Consider the following 26718-nt stretch of genomic DNA (forward strand, 5'->3'; position numbering starts at 1 on the left):
ATTTTATCTTAATTTTATTAAAACATTATTGAATTGAGTGTGGAATAAATGTAGGCAAGCTTCATTTTTATCTGAAGCAAGAGAGCCCAATGTAATTATTCAACACATTCAGGTATAGGAAAGCCCAGGACATTTTAGACTTAGATAATCACTATACCAAGTCTGAGCTCAACTTGGCTTTTAGATACTGGCTATAGAACCTCAAGTGGAGAGAAATGCAGGCATTAAAAATTTCAAAGAAACTTAAATTTCAGAGATTTGTTTTACAGGGAATGAACACAAACAAATCACCTGGGAGTAACTCTTAATATAAGGAAACATGATTGACTCTGCATCATCTTCTATAATTGTTTTAATTATTCTAATGATTGATCATACAATTTTACGAATGCACTGTATTCTAAAATAGCAATTCTAAAACTTTCAAAACTCTAAAATGTATATTCTATATTATTTATAAAATATATATGGCAATATTTATGTCAGAAACCATAAATGATTTGCAAAAAGGAGTTCTTCACTTACCTAGATTACAAACTTTGAAAGGGCAGGAACACTAGCTAGATTTTTAAATCTGCAAGTTTATGTGTAAAAATGTGATTACTACCATATCAGGAAGACTCTTAAAAACTTGCTGGTGCCACTAAGATGGCAAAGGCCATATCTTGCATGATGTGACGCCTATGCCCAAAACTACAGTAAAGATAATCCACTCACCACCCCTCTCCAAAAAAAGACAAAGTAATAGAAAATGTCATACCCTCGAATGTTTACAAACAAGTCTTCTGCAGCTTTGTGAATATGGAAAACTTCATCCCGAAAGAGAGAGAGGCAAGAACTACTTTGAAGAGCTAGCTTCCAAAGATTCAGTGCAGTCGCATCAGTATTTAGGATCCCATGGCACAAAATAAAGCCAACTTTAAATAAAAAGAAAAACAAATACAAATGTAAAAGTACTTTCAGAGTTAAGTTCTTTCAGTTACAGCGCAGCTTTTCAAATATACAGAAATGTAATTACAATCACTAAATTGAAATTGTTAGATGGTAAGTAATAATATATATATCTTGCATTTAGGGGCCATGGTATATGAAAATATTTTTGAATGTTTCAAGGAATTCAAGGAAGTTAAATACACTTTCATATGTATAACTCCACAATATATGCTTACTTAAACAGTTGCTTCTGCAGTGGCCCTTTTAAAAGAAAGTTAAGAATAAAAACAAAAATGTCAAGTTATATTTAAAAGTGTCAAAATAATAGTATAGGTATAATATGATTCAAGAGTTCAAAGACTGGCGTGACTACTGAGAGTTACAGGGAAACTTCACAAACATAGGACTGGCTTATAACAGGCCCAGGAAAGTGCCTTGTACTTGGTAGGCACTGGGTAAATGTTGAATGAATGAAAGATAACATCTTATATACTAGTACAGAAGGTTAAGGAGGACGTCAACATAAATAGGATTATACGTTTGTGGAGGATTCTAAAATTAGATTATAAAAGATAAAGGGCATATTTAGAATTCATAGAATAGAGAGCAGAATAATATATTAGAAGAATCTAAGGGTAAATACTGGGGGGCTAGGTCCTAGGTCTAATATTTTAAAAGCCTAATTTTGGATAAGTCAGTTACCCATATTGAACCTTTATTTCTACAACTATAAAAGAAGGATATGACCTGTCCTGTCTGGCACACAGGATAACAATGTGAGACAATATACATGAAAAGACCTAGAAAACTAGAATTTCCTATGAAAATGTGAGAGACTATTATTACCCTATCATTTCTTCTGGTGACTTATAAAAGTAGATTTGCCTTATTTTTCAGCTATTGTAACAACTCTAATGATTACTGTATTTTGTGTTTATTAATACTTTTTGATCCATGGTTTGAAATACTTTAAAAATATTTCTGAAAGTGTCTTTTATTCATTTATTAAAATGGTTTCCTTCACAAACAACCCAGAAATGACATTTTTTTTCCATCTCATCAGTGTAGATAACAAAGAACTGATTTCGCAGAATATAGAAAATTATAATTGAAACAGAAAAATAGCCTTCTAATACTAAAAACAAAACTACTCAAAGCAGAGTAGTGCAGAAATTGAGAATATTTAGTCTTTCATAGAAATATGACGATGATTATTAAGTAGAAATCTAATAATAATCTACTAATTAGAATATTTTGAATCTAATAATTTATAACATGGGCTTTTATTTTACATGCCTCTGTTTATTATCTCAATTTTATGATAATTCTAGTAATTCATTTTCATTGTATTTTCCAAAAGTATCAATTTGCAAATCAATAAAAAAGAAAAACTGATTAAACTCTCCAAATAAGTGAGATTGGCAGACCTGATAAAGAAACATGACCCAACTATAAGCTGTTTATAAGGGACTCATCTTAGATGCACAGACACAAATAAGTTTAAAACGAAGGGACAGAAAAATATATTATATGCAAACAGTAATCATGAGACACAGGGTAGCTATATTAATACCAGACAAAATAGACTTTATGTAAAAAACTGTTACGAGAGACAAAGGAGGACACTATATATCAATAACAGGGTCAATTCAACAGGAAGATTTAACAATCATAAGCATATATGCACCCAATACCAAAGCACCGAAATATATAAAGCAAACAGTGACAGCAATGAAGGGGGAACTTGAAGCGAGAAATAGACAGCTCTACAATAATAGTTGGAGATTTCAATACACCACTCTCATCACTGGATAAAACATCTTAAAAAAAGAACAATACGAAAACGAGAACCTGAACAACATTATAAACCAACGATCTAATCAACATATGGAGAACATTGCACCCAATAACGATAGAATACATATTCTTTTCAAGTGCACACAGATAATTCTCAAGGATAGACCATATGTTAAAGCATAAGAGAAGTCTAAATGAATTTTAAATTTTGAAATTGTAAAAAGCAACCTTTCTGACCAGAATGGAATAAAGTTAGAAATCAATAACAGAAGGAAAACTGGAAAATTTACAAATATGTGGAACTTAAACAATAAACTCTTAACCAATATGTTGAAGAAGAAACTAGGAAATACTTAGAGACAAATGAAAACAAAGACACAACATACTAAAACTTTTGGGATACACTGAAGGCAGTGCTCAGAAGAAAATTTACAGCTATGAATGTCTATATTTAAAAAGAAAAAAGATCTCAAATTAATAACTTAGCTTTACAACTTGAGGAAGTAGAAAAATAAGAGCAAAGTAAAACCAAAGTTAGATGATTAAGATTAGAGTGCAGATAATGGAGAGACTAGAAAAACAAACGAGAGGATAAATGAAACAAAAAGTTGGCTCATTGTAAAAAAGCATTAAAATTGACAAATCTTTAGCTAAACTGATAAAGAAAAACAGGAAAATATGCAAATAACTAAAATCAGAAAGGAAAGGGTTGATATCACTAAAGACCTTACAGAAATAAAAAGGACTATAAGAGAATTATGAATAACTGTATACCCACAAACTCGATAATCCAGAAGAAATTGAAAATAATGCCTGAAAATTCATCAATTACCCAAATGAACTCAAGAAGAAATGGGAAACATCAAGAAACCTCTAACAAATACAGAGGTTGAGTCAATAACCAGAAACCTCCCACCAAAGAGAAGCCCAGGAACAGATGGCTTCACTGATGAATTCTATCAAATATTTAAAGAAGAATTAATATCAGTATTTCTAAAACACACTTCTAAAGAATTTAAGAGGAGAGAATACTTCCTAATTCATTCTGAAGCCAGCATTACTCTGATACCAAAGCCTGGTAAAGACATCACAAGAAAATCACAGACCAATTTCCCTGACTATAGATGGAAATATCCTTAACAAAATATTAGCAAACGAAATCCAGTGGCATATTAAAAAAATTTATACACCACAGGCAAATGGGACTCATCTCAGAAATACAAGGGTGGCTCAATATACAAAATCAATCAATGTAATACACTACATAAATAGACTGAAGGGAGGAAAAAACCCATGTGATTATCTCAATCGCTGCAGAAAAGGCATTTGACAAAATCTAAAATCCTTTCTTGATAAAAACACTCTGAAAAGAAGGACTAGAAGGGAACTTCCTCAACATGATAAAGGCCATTTATGAAAAACCCATAGCTAACACCATTCTCAATTGTGAAAGAGTGAAAGCTTTCCCCCTAAGATCGGAAATAAGACAAGGATGCCTGCTTTCAACTGCTATTCAATACTGTACCAGAAGTTCCTGCCCAAGTAATTAGGGAAGAAAAAGAAATAAAAGGTACCCAAACTGGAAAGAAAGAAGTAAAACTATCTATTTGCAGACAATATGATCTTCTATAAAGAAAACCCAAAGGAATGCACAAGAAAACCATTAGAACTAATAAGTGAATTTAGCAAAGTGGCAATCTGAGAAGGAAATTAAGAAAATGGTACCATTTACAAATGATATTTTAAAAGAATAAAATATCTAGGAATAAATTTAAGAATACAAAAGATGTGCACACTGAAAACTAGAAAAAGGTTCCTATATAAATGGCAAGACATCCCATGTTCATGGTTTGAAAGTTAACATTGTTAATATGTCAATACTACCCAAAGCAATTTACAAATTCAATGCACTCTCCATTAAACTTCCAGCAGCTTTTGTAGCAGAAATTGAAAAATGATTCTTAAATTAAAAGGAATTGCAAGAGGCAATTCTTAAAGATTGCAAAGCAATCTTTAAAAAGTACAGGGTTGGAGGACTCAAACTTCCTGATTTCAAATTGTATTACAAAGCCACAGTAATCAAAACACTGTGGTACTGACACAAAGACAGACAAATAGATAAATGGAACAGAATGAAAGTACAGAAATAGACCCACACACCTATGGCCAATTGATTTTTGACAAGGGTATTAACCATAAGCAGTGGAAAAAGAATATTCTCTTTAACAAATGGTGTTTGGAAAACTGGATATCCACATGGAGAAGAACGAAGGTAGACCCTATCACACACCACATAAAAAATCAACTCAAAATGGATCAAGGTCCTAAATAGAAGAATTAAAACTATAAAACTCTTAGAAGACAACATAGGGACAAATCTTCAGGACCTGGGATTTGGCAATGGATTCTTAGATATGACAGCAAAAACATAAGCAACAAAAGGAACCAACAGATAAATTTGATTTTATCAAAGTTAAAAACTGTGCATTGAAGGAAATTATCAAGAAAGTGAAAAGACAACCTAAATAATGGGAGAAAATAGTGTCAAACCATGTATACCATCTAGGGTTTAATATCCAGAATATATAAAGAATTCCTACAACTCAACAACAAAAAGACAACCAAATTAAAAAACAGACAAAGGGCTTGAACAGACATTTCTCCGAAGATTTATGAATGGCCAATAAATACATGAAAAGATGCTCAAAAACATCAGCCATTAGGGAAATACAAACTCAAACCACATTGAAATACTACTTCACACCCACAAGGATGGCTATTATTTTGAAAAAATGGAAAATAACTGTTGGAGAGGATGTGGAGAAATTGGAAATTTTGTGTAATGTAAAACTGGTGCTACCACTATGGAAAACAATACGGCAGTTTTTCAAAAAGTTAAATATAGAATTACCATTTAACCTGGCAACTCCATTTCTAAGTATATAACAAAGAGAGTGAAAACAGGGTTGCAACAGATACTTGTACACCACTTCTTATAGCAGCTTTAGTCAAAATAGACAAAAGCAGGGAACAACCCAATAGTCCATCAACAAATGAATAGATAAACAAAATGTGATACATACACACAATGGAACATTATTCAGTCATAAGAAAAAATGAAGTCACAAGATGTGCCGCAAGACGGAAGAACCTTGAAAACATGTTCAGTGAAATAAGCAAGGACTAAGACTGTGTATTACTTAAAAGAGATAATTTTACAAAGAGCAAATTTTCAGAGAGAGAAAGCAGATAAGTGGTTAGTGGAGGAGGGAAGGAGCTGGGAAGGAGAAGATAGCATGTCTTTTTGTAAAAGTAAAAAACAATTATTTTTTCAATTTAGAAAAACTGGTCTTTCAAATTTGAGGAACACTATTAACAAAAAGTCAATATTATTTAAAGTTAATAAATCAAGAAACAAGAACTTAAGAACTAAAAAGTAAAAACTGTTCAAAATAATACCCGTCTGGCATTGTGCTTGGGGGGTGAGAGGAGGAATTTTACTCGATTATAGCAAGTCTTATTTTGTATTATACCTGAGTGTCTGTGTTTATTTCCCTCATAGTTTACAATCTACTTGAGAAAAGAAGCTAGTTATTTTATTCCACATCAATCTAACAAATTGTGAAACAAATTAATCATTTATTAGATGTATTGAAGCAAATGAAAAACAAAATCCTTAAATGAATAAAGGCAATATGAATAATCCTTTTTTTTAAATTTAGTTTTGAAGGTTATATTGAGGGATATTACAACATAAACACAGACCACAAGCCTTACAGTAAGCTTAGGTTCTTATCTTGTCTTTGTCACTTAGTAGCTGTGGGGACTTAGCTTTGGTTTCTTCATCTATAAAATAGACTATCTACCTGAAGGGTCAATATGAGGACTGAGTAAAGCATGCAGACAGTTCAGCACAGTGCTTGGCACAGAGGTAATACATGTTACCTGTTATGTTTCTCTAAAATATAAAACCTGAGGAGTAATCACAAAGCTAACCAATTTTACTTACAGATAATCCATTTTTCCATTGCATCCAAAGACAGATATTCACAAGGCATCTTAAAAAGAGAAAATAAAAATTTATGGTTAAAAGACATTCTAGAAAATATTCCATATTGAGCCACTCTCCTCTTTTCCTCCTGAAAATTCATATTTTTCAATTATTGTAACAAATACCACAAATTTGAAATATTGGATACAAGTTTTATCACTTATATTTAAACCTGCACTTGATAAAAGGACAATGAAAGCTGTGCCCCCATCACATGAGCATACTCTAAAAAAATATTATTGCTCAATTATTCTGCAATATTGTAAATAACTTCCAAACTTCTTAAGTCTATTTCACAATTAATAGTATTCCAAAGGATAAAATTTTAGTGAAAATAAAAAAGATTTATAGATGATTACTGTCTGACCAAAATCAGTGACCATGTATGTATATTCTCCATAGGCATAGCATCTATGCTTGTACACACAGAGAAAAGAATGAAAAAAAATACATGTAACAGAATATTAATAATGACTTTCTCTAGTTGGTAAGATTTGGGGCAATTTTTATCTTCTTTATACTTTTCTGTATTTTTCAAATTTTCTACAGTAAAAGGACAAAACAAACTTAAAAAAATTTTTAATTGCACTAACATCAATTTTTGTTTAGAATTTAGAAATAAAAAACTAAACAGTATGACTTAAAATACTTGCGTATTTTACAATAACTACTGATAAAACATGTTAATTAGAAAAAAACGCAGCATTATTTAACTGGCATTTTAAAACAAATCAGTTTTACTATGTTCACTCAAAAAAGGAAAAACAGAACCATACGGTGTCAGACTGTGCCGGATTAAGCATTGTACTGGGTGCACTGATGAGACTCAATAATTGGGCATTTCTCCACTGGTCAGCTGAAAGATTCCTTCGAGGATATACCATCTGAAGAGAAATTAGTGCATCTGAAAGAGACTAATTATAATAGGAAAAAGAAAGTTGAGAAGCAAATTTTTTTCTTTTCCATTTAAATTCCAGCTACAATTACTATGAGTTTCTAATGGTACCATCGTAAAACAAGAGAGCCTAATTACAGCCATGCTCCATTTAACATTTCAATTGGGTCCCAGGCCCCCTTCTCTAGTTTTTTGTTTTCTTGTTTTAATTTTGAGAGACACAAAGATTCTATATTCCCAGGCAAGAGCTCAGCTCAGGAAATCATGTTACTTTCTTAAAAGGTTTGGCTATCTTGGGACCTTTATTCCAAAAGGAATAGGAATCCTAGTATCATCTTTTTGTGCAATAAAAATTCCTACTCTGATAGTTCTTATTGAAAGAAAAGATTTTAGGATTGTATGGGTCAAGTATTAATAGATCTCAATATGTTTCATATTTCTCCAAAGAATGACTTATAAAAATAATTCACTGTACACCGACATTTGCACACCGATGTTCACAGTGGCATTGTTCACAATTGCCAAGAGTTGGAAACAATCCAAGTGTCCTTCAATAGAAGAGTGGATAAACAAAATGTGATACATACATACAATGGAATACTATGCAGCAATAAGGAACAAAGTCCTGAAACACGACAACATGGATGAACCTTGAAGACATAACGCTAAGTCAAATAAATCAGACACAAAAGGAGAGATATTATATATTACTACTACTGTGAACTCCCTGAACATAAGTGGCTTATAATGTTGAATATAGGGGGCCTAGAGATATACAGAAGCAAGTGAAGGGGGAATGATAACCTAATATATACAGACATGATAATGAAGGTGAACTTAAAGGTTTGGGAATAGACTGGGGTGATGACTTCATTAATGGAACTGCAAGTATCAGTGCCGCATTGAAGGTAAACATGAACGAAAGTGGTTGTTTAAAGGCATGTCTCCCACAGATTAACTCTACAAATATAAATAAGTGTTTACATGATATACTTCTAAGGTATGACACTGGTACAAAGAGTTAACAACAGTGGTATATGAAAAAACTACCCAATACATATTATAGACTACACTTAATAGGAATATCTTACTATTAAGTGTAGTCTATAATACTAGGGATGAATAATTAGGGGCTGATAAGGGCTTTGGGATGTTCTGTGCTATGACGATTGTTTAAAAGTGAAGAAAATGTGAGATACTGATTGTTTATCTTGGACAGAATATAGGCTATGTGAAATTAGGAACCCCCTACTTAATAAGTCAAGCCTTCAACCTTGAAGCTTGTTCTTGTGAAACCTACAGCTGTAAAAGGGAGGCTAAACCTTCCTATAATTATGCCTAAGAGGTACCTCCAGAGAATCTCTTTTATTGCTCAGGTGTGGCCTTTCTTTCCCTAAGCTCAATCCAGCAAACTAACTCCCAGGGGAGTGAATCTCCCAAGCGACATGGGATATGACTCCCAAGAATGAACCCAGTCCTGGAATCAAGGGATTGAAATGCCCTCTTGACCAAAAAGGGGAAAGAAAAGTTAACAAAATAAGGTAATAGTGGCTAAGAGATTTCAAATAGAATTGAGAGGCTATCCTGGAGGCTATTCTTTATGCAAGCTCCAGCTAGATATCCCAAATGGTCACAATATGCCAAGACCTAACCAACAGTAGTCCCAAAATACCCAGGTCCCTATCTGAGACTCTACAAAATTTTCACTCACTAAGTATATTTGTCAGAAGCTTAAATCCACAGAGTGTTCCTATGTCAGTCAAGTCCTAAAATCCAGAGGCAACACAGCCTCTTTGAACATCAACCCGATGCAGCCCCTTTCCCCATAATGTCAACACCCCTTTTCAATATGAACAAGTTAGGGTGGTCACTGCCCAGACACCCCGGAAGATCGAGAAAGTGATTAAATGAGAGGGAAGGAGTAGCAACAGACAAGATAGGATTTATAACAAAGGATTACAAATACTGAATCATTATATAAATATATTATTCTTTAGATGCTAGGGTATTAGAATAGCTAGAAGAAAATAACTGAAATGGTGAACCTGTAATCCATAATAATCTTTGAAATTTGCTCTGTAGTTACTAGTTAAATTGTATTTTGAAAGTTATCACCTTTCTAAATATATCCTATATTTCACAATAAGGAAATAACTGAAGCTGTGGAAATGTAACCCATAACATTCTTTGAAATTACCTATATAATCACTTGTTAAATAGTACTTTGGAAGTTATCACCTTTCTGTATATATGCTACATATCACAATAAGGAAATGAATGAAATTGTGGAACTGTAACCCATAACATTCTTTGAAGTTTGCTCCCTACTTGTTAAATCATACATTGAAGGTTATCACTGCTCTATATATAAGTTAAATTTCAAAATAAAAATGTATTAAAAAATAGTAATTCACTGTACACTATCTTCATAAATTATTTAACTTCTACTTGCCAATTGATCAATTAATTACAGCGTTATCATCAAGGTATTTAATTTTTCATCCCATCAGTTTCTGGCATGCTTTCATAACTGTCCTGTGCAATTCATTCCAGCTTCCTAAAACTTCAGCACAGAAGTGATTGTTTAATTTGGTCACAGTTAAGTTTCTAGGAAAATTCGTTCAAAATACAGAAAGCAGGTTCCACCTGAAATATAGTCAACCAGAACCTCTGGGAATGGAATTCAAGAATCTGTATTTCTATTAAGCTCTACCAACTAATTCTCATGTAGCTAAGAATATCTAATTTAATTCATGATAATCTCTCTATCAAAACTCTGAATTATCATGGAACATCAGAAGAATTAAGATTAAGAAATAACTAACTGGTGTAATTCAACCGAATAATTTTCCAAAAGTAATTATTAATAGTCTACTATAGGCTGAATATTTTGCTAATGACTCTGAGGAGCTTAAAAAGAGAATCAACAGATTTAAGGAAATTTTCACTGCCTTTGAGGAAGAAAGAACCACATTTCAAGTTGCTAAATAAAAACAAATTCACACATGATTAATGAAAGATTAGAAATGAATCCAGAGAGAAAACAGGCGAGTAGTAGGGAAGACAATCCTAGGTGAGGAAAAAGCACTACCAAAATCAGAAAAAGATTAAGAGATGACTATGATAGGCTAAGCATTTTAAGGAGCCCTAATACTTCCATCTACATTGCAGATTTTTACTTCAAAACTGATGCCATTCGACAGTCCCTTTCAAAATAATGATTCAAGACATAAAATCTATATAAAGTTGTAGTTATAACACAGATATGCAAATAAATTAAGCTGGAAAGGCATCTTTAGAATTTTTATGAGAAAGAAAACTGAAGAAAAATTCCTGATGTTAACTTTATGTCAAGAAAAAGCAGAGATTCATACAAAATACTGTATTATTTAAAAGTCCACCTCTCATCAATCAAAAAGAACAATAGACCAAGATTCTAAGATCCTTGGCTTTAGTTGTGGTTTTGCCACTGTTGCTGCTATATGGCTTACCTTGTCATGTTACTTCTCCAGCCATCCATTTCCATATCTATGAGATTGTATACGACACCTATAAATTTCCTTGAAGAACATAGGAACTATAGTTCTGTAAATAAGCCCTACTGTAAAAAAGTCATAATGGAAGACTCCTTACAACCCAATTATTTCATTAAGAACTATTTTTTAATATATATTATCTCAAAAAATACATTTTAAATTATTTCCACAAAACTCCTGTCATTCTTTTCTCATTAAGAGATTATATTATAATAATATAGATAAAATTTATCAAATACTTACTATGAATCTAAACACTTTTCGTGAGGTAACTCATTTAATTCTCATAACCACCATAAGAGGTTGGTGTTATTATCCCACTTTTACAGATAAAAAAACTAAGGTATAGTGAGGTTAGTTAAGCAACATGACAAATGTTACATAGTAATCAGTAGAGTTGGGATTAGAATCCAGGCAGTTAGGTATGAAAGCAGACATTCTCAAATATTACATTTTATTACCTCTACACATTATAGTGAATCTAAAAACAATAATGAATTAATGTATTTCTCAATCTCTCTACACTATTCTGAATCTAGGTAATTAGTCTTCTGGTTCACAATTATATAAAACCACACATATCTCCTATTCATATTCTACTATAATTTTGTTTACCACCCTATCTTTTCTTAAACCATCTCATTTGCCTATTAAACCATATGTAAAAACCAGTATTTACCTTGCTATGGGGTACAAATTCTTCCATCATCTTCTTTAAAGGGTTTTCATAATCCACAATCATCTGGCCAAGGCGTGGGTATTCTCGGTCACTTAAAAAAGACGTTATCAAATTTCACTGAGTTGAAAGCCATCAAATTTAGAGTTTTAGAAAGATTTTTATAATGCAGGTCTACCTTGCTCCATGGGTCATTTCATGAGCATAGTTGTATAATCCAATGATTGCCTTCCTTTCTTCAATTCGAGACAGCAGTATCATTAATGTTGTATAGGTTATGATCAAATCTAAGTAGTTCTTTGTTAAATCAAAGTTTACAGTCTAGAAAAAAATATCAAGTTTAACTCCTTCCTATTTCACAAACTTTTAAACACATAAATCGTTACGGAAACTATCAAAAGCTTACAATTTTCTAAAGTTATATATATTTTATTCCCATTTCTAAAATTCTATCTAATTCCTTTCACTAAAAACGTATTTAAAATTTGGGAATTATGGGTAACAGTTTTGTGTTTGTAACATAATTTTATAGACACGATTGCTTAGTTCAAACTGGTATCAGTTTGAAAGGATAACCAAAACAGAATAACAAGAAACACTGGTGCCAAGCCCACTAAATAATAAAAAGGAGTATTATTAAAAAACTTTGACTTCCTACAATTGTCTTATTGCCTTACTAAAATTGAAATTTTCTTACTAAAAAATTTTATCAAGTATAACTTACAGAGAAAAATATTATCCACTAAAACTTTTTAAATTGGGCATATAAAATTAAATACTGAAATTAACAGCTATTCCCCTATATGAACAAGATTTATAATTGGTGACATTCCAATAAACAAGTCAGTAGAGAACACATTTACTTAAATTTTTTTAGCAAAGCAATAAATCTAGTCAGATTAATAATGGCAAAATTTTATGTAATAGTAATATAAACTTTCTCTAAAGAACATTTCAGTCCCCTTAGTTTTCTATTGGAAACAGAAAGGAATAAAATTGGAAGATTTTTCTGAAAACGATACTTACAATATCAAAGAAGACTTGGCAAACATCAATAGTATTCAGCAATTCACAAACATGGTCCTGTAAATAAAAGTTTTTTTTTAATCTTTAACCTATATAAATAATTTTAAATTCAGAAAACACATGCAAATAAAATGTATTTTAAATTTCTTTTCTGGAAGATTCCAATTTTATGATCTGTAAATGGCAAAGCAATTTATACAATGAATATTAAATCTACCTCTGAAATGATAAATTTCATATATTAAAATACATACCTTAAATTCCATAACATCTACAAACGTGAAGTAATATAATGCCAGATTTTTCAAAATCTCTGATTTTTCTTTCTGTAGTTGTGCAAGCTGTTGCTGTAAAAACAAAATTAATATGCACTGTTCACAGAGGACAAAAACTTTAACTTTATTATAAACTATCTTCTTTTATTATTGCAATATAGAAGCACAAGCTTTTAGAACGATATTTCTAGATGACACAGGCTTTTTTAAAAACCCAAAATACTCAAGACAGCAACTGCTAATAGTGATCAGTAACTGACGGTGTGAAGGCTATAAAACAAATGAGAGCAGATTAGTACCAGATTGCACTACTATTAAGGAAGATTGGAAAATGTTAGGAAAAAAACATTATCAAATGAACTCTTTTTAAAAAATTAAAAATAAGTCATGAGCATGATCACATCAATATAAGTAGCAGAAAAGATGGTGAAAAACATTATAACTTACACTACCAAAACCAATATGCTTTATAAATTTGGAACTTACCAAAAAGAACATCCAGGCAAAGCCACGTTAAGCATGCAAAATAAAATGTAGAAACAAACATAAAATACAGTAACGGTTCCCTGACCAGATCCACAAAACACAATAATACATTAAACAAAAGCAAAAACCACAACAAAATGAAATGAGAAAGAAGCAAAAACTAGTAATTAAGGCACTGGTAAACAAATGGAAGAGGGAAATGTGAATACAAGAGACAATTATTTAAATCAACTGCATTATTAAATTTAGAAAAGTCCTAATTTTTCTTTTTAAATCAATTATTAATATAATTGCTGAAAGAATCTAGCCACATTAATATATTAATGCCCTGTATCACAAGACTGTCAGAATCCCAGTAAACCACCTAGAATCTTCATACTCTGAGCGTAGGCTGCAGAATAGCAGCTTCCACAACACCTAGGAGCTTATTAAAAAAGCAGAGTCTCAGGTCCATCCCAGACCTACTTAATCAGAATCCGCTTTTTAAGTGATCCCCAGGTAATGTGAATAGGCATTAAATGTCTGAGAAGCACTTATCTACAACACAAGGGAGAGCTAGAAAATATGGGGAAAGAATCAGAAGTATCAAACTTGCTATTAACACCCACACCATTTTGAGGCCCTCACCTAGTTTTTATTTATACTTACAGAGGAGAGTAGAGAGGTGCCTCGATACATGATTGTATTTAAACCATCGTGGTAAGCCAGAAAATTAACATCAGTAAGCATAACATCAGAAGATTCAAAAAAAAGTTATAAAAGGCCAATTTTAAAAACAGCAAACATAAACATTACAGTCCACGAAAACACTTAAAGAGGTAATTATGTCTGGAAAATATGGATAAATGAATTATCTCATTAGCCAGTCAAATTAACCTGTATACTTGTAGTGATATGTTACTGTATTTAGCTTTATCTATGAGAGGAGTTGACTCTATTTTGTACAATATATCTGTTTCAAAACAATTCCATGTTCCTGGTGTGATTCCATCCTGTGCCACTGTTCTTTGGAACAGTGGTTATCTTATCTCCACCCGCCTTCTCTCCCACCTAAGCACATGCCATCACCCCATGGAAGATTTGATGGACATGGACATGAGCACCCTGAGGCCCCAGAACTATCCTTCTGTTTGTGAACTAAACGCCAACAAAGATTATCACTTTAAGGTGGATAATGATGAAAATGAGCACCAGTTATCTTTAAGAACAGTCAGTTTAGGGTCTGGTGCAAAGGATGAATTGCACATTGTTGAAACAGAGGCAATGAATTAGAATTATGAAGGCAGTCCAATTAGTGTAACACTAGCAACTTTGAAAATGTCTGTACAGTCAACAGTTTCCCTTAGAGGCTTTGAAATAACTCCGCCTGTGGTCTTACGGTTGAAGTGTGGTTCAGGGCCTGTGCATATTAGTGGATAGCACTCAGTAGCTGTGGAGGGACATACAGAGTCAGAAAATGAAGAGGAGGAGGATGCAAAACTCTTAAGTATATCTGGAAAGCAAACTGCCCCTGGAAGTGGTAGCAAGGTTCCACAGAAAAAAGTAAAACTTGTTGCTGATGAAGATGATGATGATGATGATGAAGTTAATGATAATTATTTTGATGAGGAAACAGAAGAAAAAGCTCTAGTGAAGCAACCATTACGAGATACTCCAGCCAAAAATCCTCAAAAATCATACCAGAATGGAAAAGACTCAAAACCATCAACACCAAATCAAAAGGTCAAGAATCCTTCAAGAACAAGGAAAAACTCCTAAAACACCAAAAGGACCTATTTCTGTAGAAGACATTAAAGGAAAAAATGCAAGTAAGTATAGAAAAAAAGTGGTTCTCTTCCCAAAGTGGAAGACAAATTCATCAATTATGTGAAAAATTGCTTCTGGATGACTGATCAGGAGTCTATTCAAGATCTCCAGCAGTGGAGGAAGTCTCTTTAAGAAAACAGTTTAAACAGTTTGTTAAAATTTTCAATCTTATTTCATTTCTGTAACAGTTGGTATCTGGCTGTCCTTTTATAATGCAGAGTGAATACTTTCCCTACCCTGTCTGATAAATGTTAACCAAGTTCCTTTGCCAAGAATGTGTTGTCCAAACTGCCTGTTTTGTTTTTAAAGATGGAACTCCACCCTTTGCTTGGGTGAAGTATGTATGGAATGTTATGATAGGTATGATAAAGCAGCAGTGGTCAGACAAATGGAAATGGTGGGGAGACAAAAATATACATGTGAAATACACTATTTTAATAAAGTAAAAAAATCCACAATTCCATGTTTATTTATTAAAAGTTTTTAATCATTACCACTTACAACAAAGCAACTTATTTGAAAGATGACCCTATTTCCTCACATTACACTATATTTACCTTGTTCAAAATTAACCTAAGTTTACAACTAATGTCTTCATCCTCCTTCCTGAATTTCAGTACTTTAAATTTGAGTTCTGAAATACAACAGTGTGAGAATAGACTCATAATAATAGGACAAGAAGCAAGAGTATAATTTGTTTGCTACTGAGTTTAATAAAAAGGATCTAGGGTCTATTTAGGCCAGTATTCTCCACTGGAACTGCTGCTTTCCTTGTTATTCAAATTCTTCAAGAAAACAAGGTCAACCAACCAAACACATTCATAAAAACCAAAGCAAATAAAATTATCACATATATAGGGAGAGGGGGTGTGGGGGAGGGAATCAGCTTTAGGTAAGCTGACCTATGTCCTGTTTGCTCATAATAGTCCCAATTTACGCCAGCTGTCCTAGGGTAATTAATAACATTGCCCTCCCTCAACTTCAGTATACTCGTTTCAACAATAAATGACACCATACTGTTATAGGTCTTAATGATCTTTTAGCACAAACCCTCATTTCACATAATAAGAATACTCATGAGTTTTACAAAAGACCTTTCCAAAGTTACATAACTACTTAATGACAGGGCCAGGACTGGAAATTCAATCTCCTTACTCCTAATAAGGTGTTCTTTCCACCATTCTACGTGCCTATCATCTCCCTTTTTAATAACAAAATCTCAGTATAGTCTGAATTTCTCATTCAATTTTATTCCCCTCAAAACCAGATATGACCAGCCTCTTAATTGGCTACAAACATTTATTAAGCAACTGTTAGCTCTCTGAATTCAAATTAATTAGTCAAACTTTCAAGGCTCACCCCACCAGCACCAACCTGGCCCTAAACTACCCTTCCAACCTAAATTTCCTCTACACCCATCCATTTACACAATAAATACAGTAGCCAAAGCAAACTATTAACTATTTTCTATATTTTCTTATACTGTTTACTTTATGGTGATGATTTTCCCCCACTTACATATGTCCAAATCTTACCACTACTAAGCCACTTATGAAATGCTAACCCCATTTCCAAAAAAACATTCCTAATTGAATGTCTTCTCTGAAAGCAAATAACGTCTCCCTCCTAAGTGTAAATTTTCTATGCCTTTCTAATAGCAGCTATCACTTTTTACCTTATATCACAGCTATCTCTAACACTGCAATACACTAGTAACATTTGATTTTCATATAGCTCTGCACATAAAGTATCCAATATAAATATCTATCAGAGAAGTGATCACAATTGTTTAATGTTACACAACAGAACAAAAGAACAGCACATTAGAAAAATATTGCTTGAAAAAAAAAAACTGATTATATTATGTAACACTTTAAAAGAATATTCTCCTGGGCTGGATCTAATAATGGAGGAGAAAAGGCCAAAAGGACATTATTGGGGCATAAGAAAAAATTGGAATATAGACTGAAAGCTTTAATATTAAAATTCCTAAACTTGATTAAGTATCCCTAAGGTGGTTATATATGTGAATATCCTTGTTCCTAGGAAATGTACATGGAAGTATTATGTGCTCAAAGAGTATGATGCATACAATCTACTCTAAAATATTTAGAAAACTGATAAGATAGATACACAGATACAATGATACAGGAAATGTGACAAAATGTTAAAATTGGTGGAACTGCGTATCTGGGTGGGGGTGGTATGAGTAGTTCTCTGTATGGGTTTTGTATTATTTTTGCAACTGTCCTGTAAGTTTGAAATTATTTCAAAATAAAAAGTTTAATTTTAAAAAAGTATATTTGCATGATACATATGGTTAATTACATCACCAAAATATTTATACAATACTTTCATTAAATATTTCTAACTATGGATCATTATTCTTAACATTCAAGTAAAATGTACAAAAACTGAAAATAAACAGTACAAACATAAGCCATGCAGAATGCAAAACAAGATCATATCTCTGCACTGAAAAATCTTGGTAATTAATCTTTGTTCAATTAAGAAGCATTTTCCACACAAAAATAAGTATGTTAAAAATTACTGAAATTCAGCATTTACTCGTGTTCATTCTTTCAAAGTGAAAAGTACTAGCAAATTACCATAAGGAGCCAATGCCTAACAGAGATAACTGAAGATTTTCAATACAAAGGAATGTGGTTATAGTTCTTTTTTTAGACATTTGAAATATTACCTCCTTTCATTATCGAACCTGCTTATGCATAATAAATTATTCTTCTTGATCTCAATTAGGCTAGTATTTTGTTCCTCTTAAAAAGGTAACCAAACACAGCATCTAGGTTTCAAGGAAAGCTGTAATCAATTTCTTAGTATGATATTCTAAGCCAGGCTTTTAAAAATAATACCAAGTACTGAGAGGCTATTTGGTAAACCTCTTTTAAGGAGCTGTCCCAACTACCACTTTTGTCATTAACTTTCATCTGCATGCTTTTGGTGGCTTCCTAACTGTGGTCTCTGTACCTTTTCATTTTTGCTTCTTCAGCCTATTCTCCACATAGCAGCAGGAGAGTGGGCATTTTAAGGTATCACACTGCCCTGCAAAAACGATCCCAAAGATGATTACGTAAGACATTAACACTGGTTGAGGAGTATGTGGGAAATCTCTGCACTATTTTTGCAACTTTTCTACACCTAATATTATTTCAAAGTAAAAAGTTCTTAAAAAATTCCAGTGGTTTCCCATCACAATTAAGATAAAATACAGTCTCAGAATCAAATCTAAATTGGATCCCTGCCTCTCTCGGACCTCATCTCCTTTCATGCAACTCTAGCCTCACTCAGGAGTCGTCACTCTGCTCTTCTGCTGCGTTCCCTGAATTGACGAAGCTTGGCCCTATCTCAGAGCACTTGTTCTTTCTCATATCTGGAATGCTTTTTCCCACTTCTTTGCATAGCTCATGCCCTCATCTCGTTTTCTTCAGAGAGGCCATGGCTGACCACCCTTATCTAAAATAGCTTCCCCATTCCCATTACTCTCTAATCATTTATCCTGCTTTATATTTCTTCCCACCATGTATCTCCAAATGAAAGTATATATTTATTTTAGATGTCTGTTGTCTAACATCCCAACTTGGATTTAAATTCCAAGAGGGCAAGAAGTTTATCTTATTTCCTGTGTATCTCCATCTCCTAGAACTCTGGCAGACAGTAGGTGCACCATAAATGAAAAACAAATAAATGATCCTCAAGTTCCTTAATATAAACATCATGAAGGAAGTGCTTAATTTTTAAACTGTACCAGTGATTATGAGTGAAAGCAGTACCAGGCCTATCAGTTCATGTCCCAAATGAGTTTTATGTGTCTTAAAACATACACAGGTGATTTGAGCCCTTGAACAAGTCCCCAGAGTTGGACAAACTTTTCAATATATCCTTTTGGGGCAGAAAAACATAGAAGGAAATGAGAAAGCAACTAAAGAGAATGACAAATTCATATCAAATAAAAACAAATCTTCTAAGATTACCTGGGAATCCAAATTAACACAAAGATTAATCACTAAAAAAGGATCGCAGAAGCCTATCTAAATTTCTTCCCTTGTGCCCGTTTACAGTTAGTCCCTGCACTCACTCTCAGCTGTATGTAGGCAACTACTGATCTGTTTCTGTCTCCATAGACACTTCATATAAATGGAATCATACAATATGCAGCCTTTTGCATCTGGTTTCTTCACTTAACACAATGTTTTTAAGGTTCATCCATGTTGTAGTATGTATCAGTAGTTCATTTCTTTTAATTGCTGAATAGCATTCCATTGAATGGATATACCAAATTTTGTTTCTCCATTCACAGTAGCATTGTTTTTGGTTGTGGGCTGTTATGAATAATGAATGCTTCTATGAACATGTCCCTATGCAGACATGTATTTTCCACCTGGGAGGATTCCCAGGTGTGGAACTGTTTCCATCCTAGTTCTTAGATGTGATTCAGAGAGGCAAGTAATATGAAAAATGACCTCTAGATAAGTGAAGAGTTACTGTAATAAAGTATTATAGTTATTATTCATTCAGTCACCAAATATTTCAATCTGTTGTTAGGTACTCTGGGAGGAGGCGGGAGTACAACTATAAACAAAGCACTGACTCTGCCCCAAGAGAGCTTATAGTCTAGTGAGGGATGTGTTTATTGATGTACACAATAAACACTTTTTCTAGCTAAATATCCAGTTTTAGAAACTAGTGGCACATCCAACACCTAAGTGCAAGGTCCAAAGATGGCAGAAAAACTGCAATGATTAAATCTCACATATCCTTCAAAACAAATGCCATCAGGAATTGATGGTAACATGAAAGAGGGAAAAAACTACACCGTAGTATAATAAAGATCTCAATAACAAGGTCAGAAGTGAGGGCCTGGAGCTGAGAGTGGTACCCAGGGATGATTTTGGTGCATTAATACCTATTGACAGGGTAGTGGCTTATATTAAGTTTCCTCTATTGACAAACCTGTAAACAGGAATAAAATATATGTTTAAGCTGTCTTGGCTTTTCTCTGGGCTTTTTAGACATCTTTTCTTGAGAGGTTTGGAGATAAGGCAAGGTGGCATCAACAAAAGAATAATTCCCACCTTTCCAGATACTCCCTCAAATACCGTCTCCACCAATTCTTTGACCAGAGAGAAACCTATCTATTCACCCTATCACCTTTTCACTGTCAGTCACCCTATCATGTCCTACCTTCCTTTCTTATCCATCTTAGATTAAACAGCTCATTATTATAATTACTCCCTTGTCTTCCCTCCATCATAACTGCCTGATGAAATCCACAGTAGGAGAAAACATATTTATGCTGATTGAGTTCGACCTGAATTTATGATCATTGACCATAAATGAGTAGCAACAGTACTCCATGTCCACAATCAATTCACTCGCCTACTCTCCTCAATGATTACTACACCCCTTCTCTCCTCTCTCTTAAAACCCTCAATACTTTATCTTCAATTTGACTCAGCTGAACAATACTCTGAGCCCTATACTCATGTATATACAATTGCCTACTCAACATAGCCAATTTAGATTTCTATTAGCCTCCCAAATTTAACATGAGCTACTGAGCACTATTCTCATGGCACCCTTACTCCAAATCTGTTCTCTTTTTGCTTCCTCATCCCAGTAAACCTTTATATTTGTTCAAGCCGAAAACCTTGAAGTCATATTTCTCATTTTCTCATACAGCCCATTCTCAAAACATCAGCAAATACTATAAGCTCTGTCTTCAAAATATATCCAGAATCTGAACACTTCTCACCTCCACCACCCTAGTCCAAGCCACTAACACCTCTCAACAATTCCAAGTTTCCTAATTAGTCTCCCTGTTTTTACCTCTGTTCCCCTACAGACTATTCTCAACCCAGCAGCCATAATGATTACAGGCATATGCATTACTTCGATCCTCTGCTACTCTCCTGCAGTGGCATCTCAACTCACTCAGGGTAATCAGCCAAAGTCTTTACCTTGACTTAGAATGCCCTGTACAATCTGCCTATCCCTTACTATCACCCTGACCTCATCTCCTACCACTCGCTCCCTAACTCTATTCCAATCATATGATGGACTTCTCCTTGATCCCTAACCAAGCCAGGTATGTTATCACTTCAGAGCCTTTGTAGCTGCTGCCCCCTCAGAGCAGAATCCACCTCCCTCACCTGGCCTCACTCCCTTGTATCTCCAAGTCTCTGCCCTAATATCTCCTTCTCAGGAAGGCCTTCCCTGATCACTCTATGTAAATTAGCATCTCCCCAATAACACTTTTATTCATTTATCCAGCTTTGTTGTTCTTTGTAGAATTCATCTTTACCTGGTATTATGTTTTTATTTGTTTATGGTCTGTTTCTACCTAGAAGAATATAAGCTCTTCAAGAGCAGAGACTTCATCTGTTTCTTCAATGCTGGTTCCTCCTGTCCCAGATCAGTACTTGGCTCATAGAAGGCCCTCAGTAAAGGTATTAAAGAAATAAACGAATGATAAGAGGAGAGTGCTATGGGAGCACATACATGCAGCACTCAACCTAATTTGAAAGGATTAAGGAAAGCATCTGGAAATGGTAACACCTAAGCATATATCTAAAAGACAAACAGACAATTGCTGTCTAGTGAGAGAATTCAGGCGGGGCCGATTGTTCCAGATAGTAAAAACAGCATGCAGGAAGGGCGAGAGGCAAGAGAAAGCATGGCCATTTGCACCATGAAAATGTACACATACTATCCCAAAATAAAACACTTAAAAATATAATAATAAATATATTTCCCCATGCTGTATGTTCCATTTAACACTAGCAAACGAGAATTAGCTCAGTAGATTGTACCATACATTCCTGGCCAAAAACCATTGCTATACTATATTTAAGACATTCCTAACCAAGATGAAAGCTAGGAAGAAAAATAACAGGAAATAGGTTTTTGCACCATCTGTTGTTTACTTCATTGTAGCTTCTTTTACTGTATTTTATTTTGGATCTTGGCAAATAGCCACAGTTGAACTGACAAAAGGCAGTGCTGGACCTGTCATTAAGAAACAATGATAAACAGTACCACAACAAATGTACTCTTAAAGTACCAGGCTAAAGTCACTAAAAGCACCATCCAAAAAAATGGCCAAGGAACACAAGTTAAAAATCAGCAGGTAATTAGGGACTGGTAATATCCTTTGCTACTCTGAAGAATAGTATAAGCACCACTAAAGTCAAAAGGAAAGACTAACAATTGTTTGAGAGGCAGCTGAAAACCAATGGCTACAGGCAAGATATAGCTTCAGGATATTTGAAGAAAATGGAAAAATGACTGCAGATGTCTGGAATGCAGCTCCTTCGGGGCTGTGCTATGAAACCCAAGTTTAATGCTCATTAGCATTATCTCATTTTCAGGAAAGCAGAAAGCATCCTGACCTAAAGAGGTTATGATTGTAACTCAATGTGACTAGAATATATAGTACACAAGATTCACAAAATAATGTTTTTGAAAGCACAGTTATTACACAAAAAGGATAGGAAGATAAATATTCTAAAACATATATGTTTGAGGATCATAACAACTCCCTTAAGAATATGTTGATGGCTGAAAAATGCATTCACACACAAATTCTGAATACAATTTCAGGGGTTCCCAAACTCTATGAAAACTTAGGTGAAAAAAAAAAACCCTTATACTGAGGACAATAACAAAGATGTCCCAGTAGCAGACTTATGCAAACTGTCCAAAACGGAATTAGAGGACAGATAATTACTTAAGAATGGGCTCCAGCAAAACAGAGAAATGTATACAAAGGTGTTATGATTCTTAAGCCATATAAATTTAAGAATACTATAAAAGTACATAACTGTAATTCCAGAAAGTCATGGTACAACCATGAAACAAATTAAACTGCAACATAATCTTAACTGACAGAATAATTTATTAATTTGATAGAATTCAGGAAGAAAGGATCTACTTTACTTTGACACTAAATACACTATTCTTCTTAAAAGTCCAAAGTGTGACATTGAGGTGAAGCAATGCAAACCTAGCACTCAGGTTTTCACTAGTTTTTCATTTTTAGAATGAGCAAATAATTCAATTCTGAACACCTTATGATTACAGAATCAAAAAAAAAAAAAAAGCATTAACAATTTGACAACACAAAAATAAAATATAAATGACCAAGGATGAAAGCATAAAAACAGAAGTAAATTATTAAAGTTAAAAAAGGAAGTAACCAAGGATCTAAAAAGATTAACAAAAAGCTATCAATCATTGGGAAAAAAGGAGAAGCTAAGTAAGGGGCAGGAAAATGAGCAAAATCTTCATTTTTTATAGCAAAGAATTAATAGACATTGTCTAAAGTCAGTAAATGAAGATGTAAGGGAACAAGCATATTTCTTTTAGCTATGTAGGTACCCTCTAGAAATACTAAAAACAGAAATTCCCTCTAAGGAATATGACTGGGGGTGAGGAAGAGCCGGATAGAAGCCCCTCACTTTTCATCCTAAATTCTATTTGATTTTTCTACCATGTATTCATATTATTTAGGTAAAAATTAAAAAGAAAATAAAAATTAAACCAGTTTAGGTAGGTATTTAGTGCTAATGCAATTCCCTGCCAGCATGTGACCTACTTCAATTACTTTTCAAATAAAGAAAAGCAAAGATTACAAGGCTTACTTCTAATCTGGGGTCCATGCTTTTATTTATTCTGTTTATTCAAGCCAGAATTAAAGAATTTAAATGTGGAAGAGACATTAATGATGGAATGCTGCACTATGATATCTTTTAAAAAGAATACTCTCACTTCAGTTAGTTTTCAATGTATTAGAATTCCTTGCATTTGCGCAGTTTAATTAGTCAGGACCAAGTATCTCTTTAAGTTTCTATCAGGTCTTATGTAGAGATACTTACTCAAAATGAATTGCATAGTAACAATTCCCAATTACACTATTTTGCCTTAAGACGAATTCTTTTAAAACCAAAGTATTATTTGTTGGTTTACTACATCCCAATCAACAGGGATTCAAAGATGAGTACATGGTCCAGGGAAGACAGAGATGTTAGGTACCACAGAGAAAGAGATTAGTTTTTATTTTCTTCTTGTGTAGGCTGGGGGCAGGGGAACAACAGAATGAAAGGTTGAGAAGCATGAGAATCAGTGTTTAGCTATTACAGCATCTGTCCAGGCAAAAGACATAAACCTAAATAAAGGTGACAACTCAAGAGACATTATAGTGCTAAAACTGATAAACCTTAAATGACCAGCTTGATACGTCATAGAAGTCAACGGGGATTCTGAAGTCTCTAGTTTAGATAACCAAGTGGATGGTGATGGTGCAAGGCAGGGAACACAGTGCAGAAACAAAACTGAAGATGATCATGTGTTAATGCTGGATAAAAAGTTTACTGTTAGCTTTGCGGACCTGTCCAAAGGATAGCTGAAAGTCAGTACAGAAGATGGAAGATCGCATGTTACTTAGTTGAAGCAGTGAAAGTAAATGCTGTCATAAAAGGAAGCTTGCATTTTTCAAGAGCTCACTATTTTATCACACTCTAAGCTAAGTGCTTTAGGAAATATTAAACAGCCATTTGAGATTGGTATTATCACCATTTGAAAGATGAATACAATGAAGCCTTGAGATGTTAAGTGATTTGCCTAATATCATTCAGCTGAGGAGAAAGACCAGCACTCAAATTCTGGTTTGCTGACTCCAAAGTCCATCTTCTTAACTACCATGCTACTAATCATAATGGAAGCCAAGATAAGATAAGGAATACCCACTTAAAGACTGGCTGGAAATGAGTAAGTTTCCTTACCCTTTCTATCTAACGTTTTGTCAAACCACAAGGCATGTGTAAAGGGCTTCCCCACATCCAGCCTTAGTACCACCATCCCACCCACAATACATATTTATGTTTTTAAGAAGCTAGGTGGTGGGAATGTAAAATGGTGCAAATTCTTCAAAAAGTTAAACAAAGAATTACCATTTCACCAGGCAAAACCATTTCTAGGTATATACCCCAAGAGAATGAAAACAGGATCACAAACAGATACTCGTACACCAACGTTTATAGCAGCATTATTCACAATACCCAAAAGCTGGAAACACCCAAGTGTCCGTCAACAAATGAATGGATAAACAAAATGTGGTACCTGCACACAATGAAATATTATTTGGCCATGAAAAAAAAAAAAAAAACGAAGCTGCAACATGGAAGAACCTTGAAAACATTATGCTCAGTGAAACAAGCAGGGCACATAAGGATAAAAATGGTATGACAATTTATAAGAAATGACTAGAAATAGTAAATTTGCAGAGACAGAAGGCAGATTAGAAGTTACTGGGGAAGGGGGGGAGAGGGGGAGTGTCTGTAAAAAAGAAAGAAAGGGGGAGGAGGGGGAGCAGCAGAAGTCCCCAGGTCTCTGATTCTTTCTCCAGGCTACTTTCAATAATAAGTGACAAATATTTGTGCAGCTCTATTAAAAAATACAATAACTTTTACAGCTAAAATTAACCCAATAATTTTTTTAAAGTTTTGAAAATTTGGTTCCTGACGTAAACCTAAGACAATGTTTGAATAAGTGAAGTACATAAAGCATATCTATTAGGTTCATTCATTCATAAAATATTTATTGCCTCCTATGTGTCAGACACTGGGGATAAAATGGTGTTTAAAAACAGACTCTACTGCTATATCCCTAGAACCAACTTTAAATGCTGATTATGGAACTTAGTATTGCTTTATTTCATCTTTCCCTGAGTGACCTTGTAAGCTACTTAAATACAAAATATAATTTTTCACATGGTATCCTGTAATACTGTGTTCCTGGGAAGAACACATAATAATAATATAACATAAAAAAATTCCTCCACATACTTAGCTTGAAAATACAATTTTCAAATTATTTCAATAATAGCCTGAGCTCATAATCCCTATATCACTCTAGTGGCACATGACTCACTAACAATTTCTTTATTCTTAGGAACTTCAAGAAACTATTTCAATATATATAGGATGGCGAGCTATATAAGTTTCCCACTAATTTGAGAATCAAACCCAAAATTTTATATTTAAATGTACAATAAAAAGGCAAATTTAATACAGACCCTTTTGTGCCAGATAATATTTTTACTTTTTTAAAAAACACAAACTAGATTTTGAGGTAAATGCAATAGAGGCAGGGAAAAAACTAAGTTAAAAATGTTTGGGAAAAAAACACATACCTGAACATTTACTAGGTATGATATTTTA

At 33.6% G+C, this 26718-nt stretch overlaps 1 protein-coding gene and 1 pseudogene across 4 annotated transcripts in view; one reads left to right on the forward strand and one right to left on the reverse strand.

Annotated features, from left to right (window-relative positions):
• Positions 1–26718, reverse strand: part of NCKAP1 (NCK associated protein 1) — a 151550-nt gene that overhangs the window by 102981 nt on the left and 21851 nt on the right. For 2 of the 4 annotated variants that reach the window (XM_037848917.1, XM_037848919.1), the window contains 7 exons: positions 13169–13261; positions 12915–12971; positions 12067–12209; positions 11892–11982; positions 7558–7695; positions 6740–6788; positions 761–917 (listed from right to left, as the gene is read on the reverse strand). In XM_037848917.1, the coding sequence (XP_037704845.1) occupies positions 761–917; positions 6740–6788; positions 7558–7695; positions 11892–11982; positions 12067–12209; positions 12915–12971; positions 13169–13261 (728 nt within the window). The remainder of the gene's footprint in view (positions 1–760; positions 918–6739; positions 6789–7557; positions 7696–11891; positions 11983–12066; positions 12210–12914; positions 12972–13168; positions 13262–26718) is intronic. The other 2 variants (XM_037848920.1, XM_037848918.1) reach the window with 1 other exon arrangement.
• On the forward strand, positions 14747–15613 carry LOC119543974 (annotated as a pseudogene).

The sequence above is a fragment of the Choloepus didactylus genome, chromosome 9, assembly GCF_015220235.1.
Source record: "Choloepus didactylus isolate mChoDid1 chromosome 9, mChoDid1.pri, whole genome shotgun sequence".
NCBI lineage: Eukaryota > Metazoa > Chordata > Mammalia > Pilosa > Megalonychidae > Choloepus > Choloepus didactylus.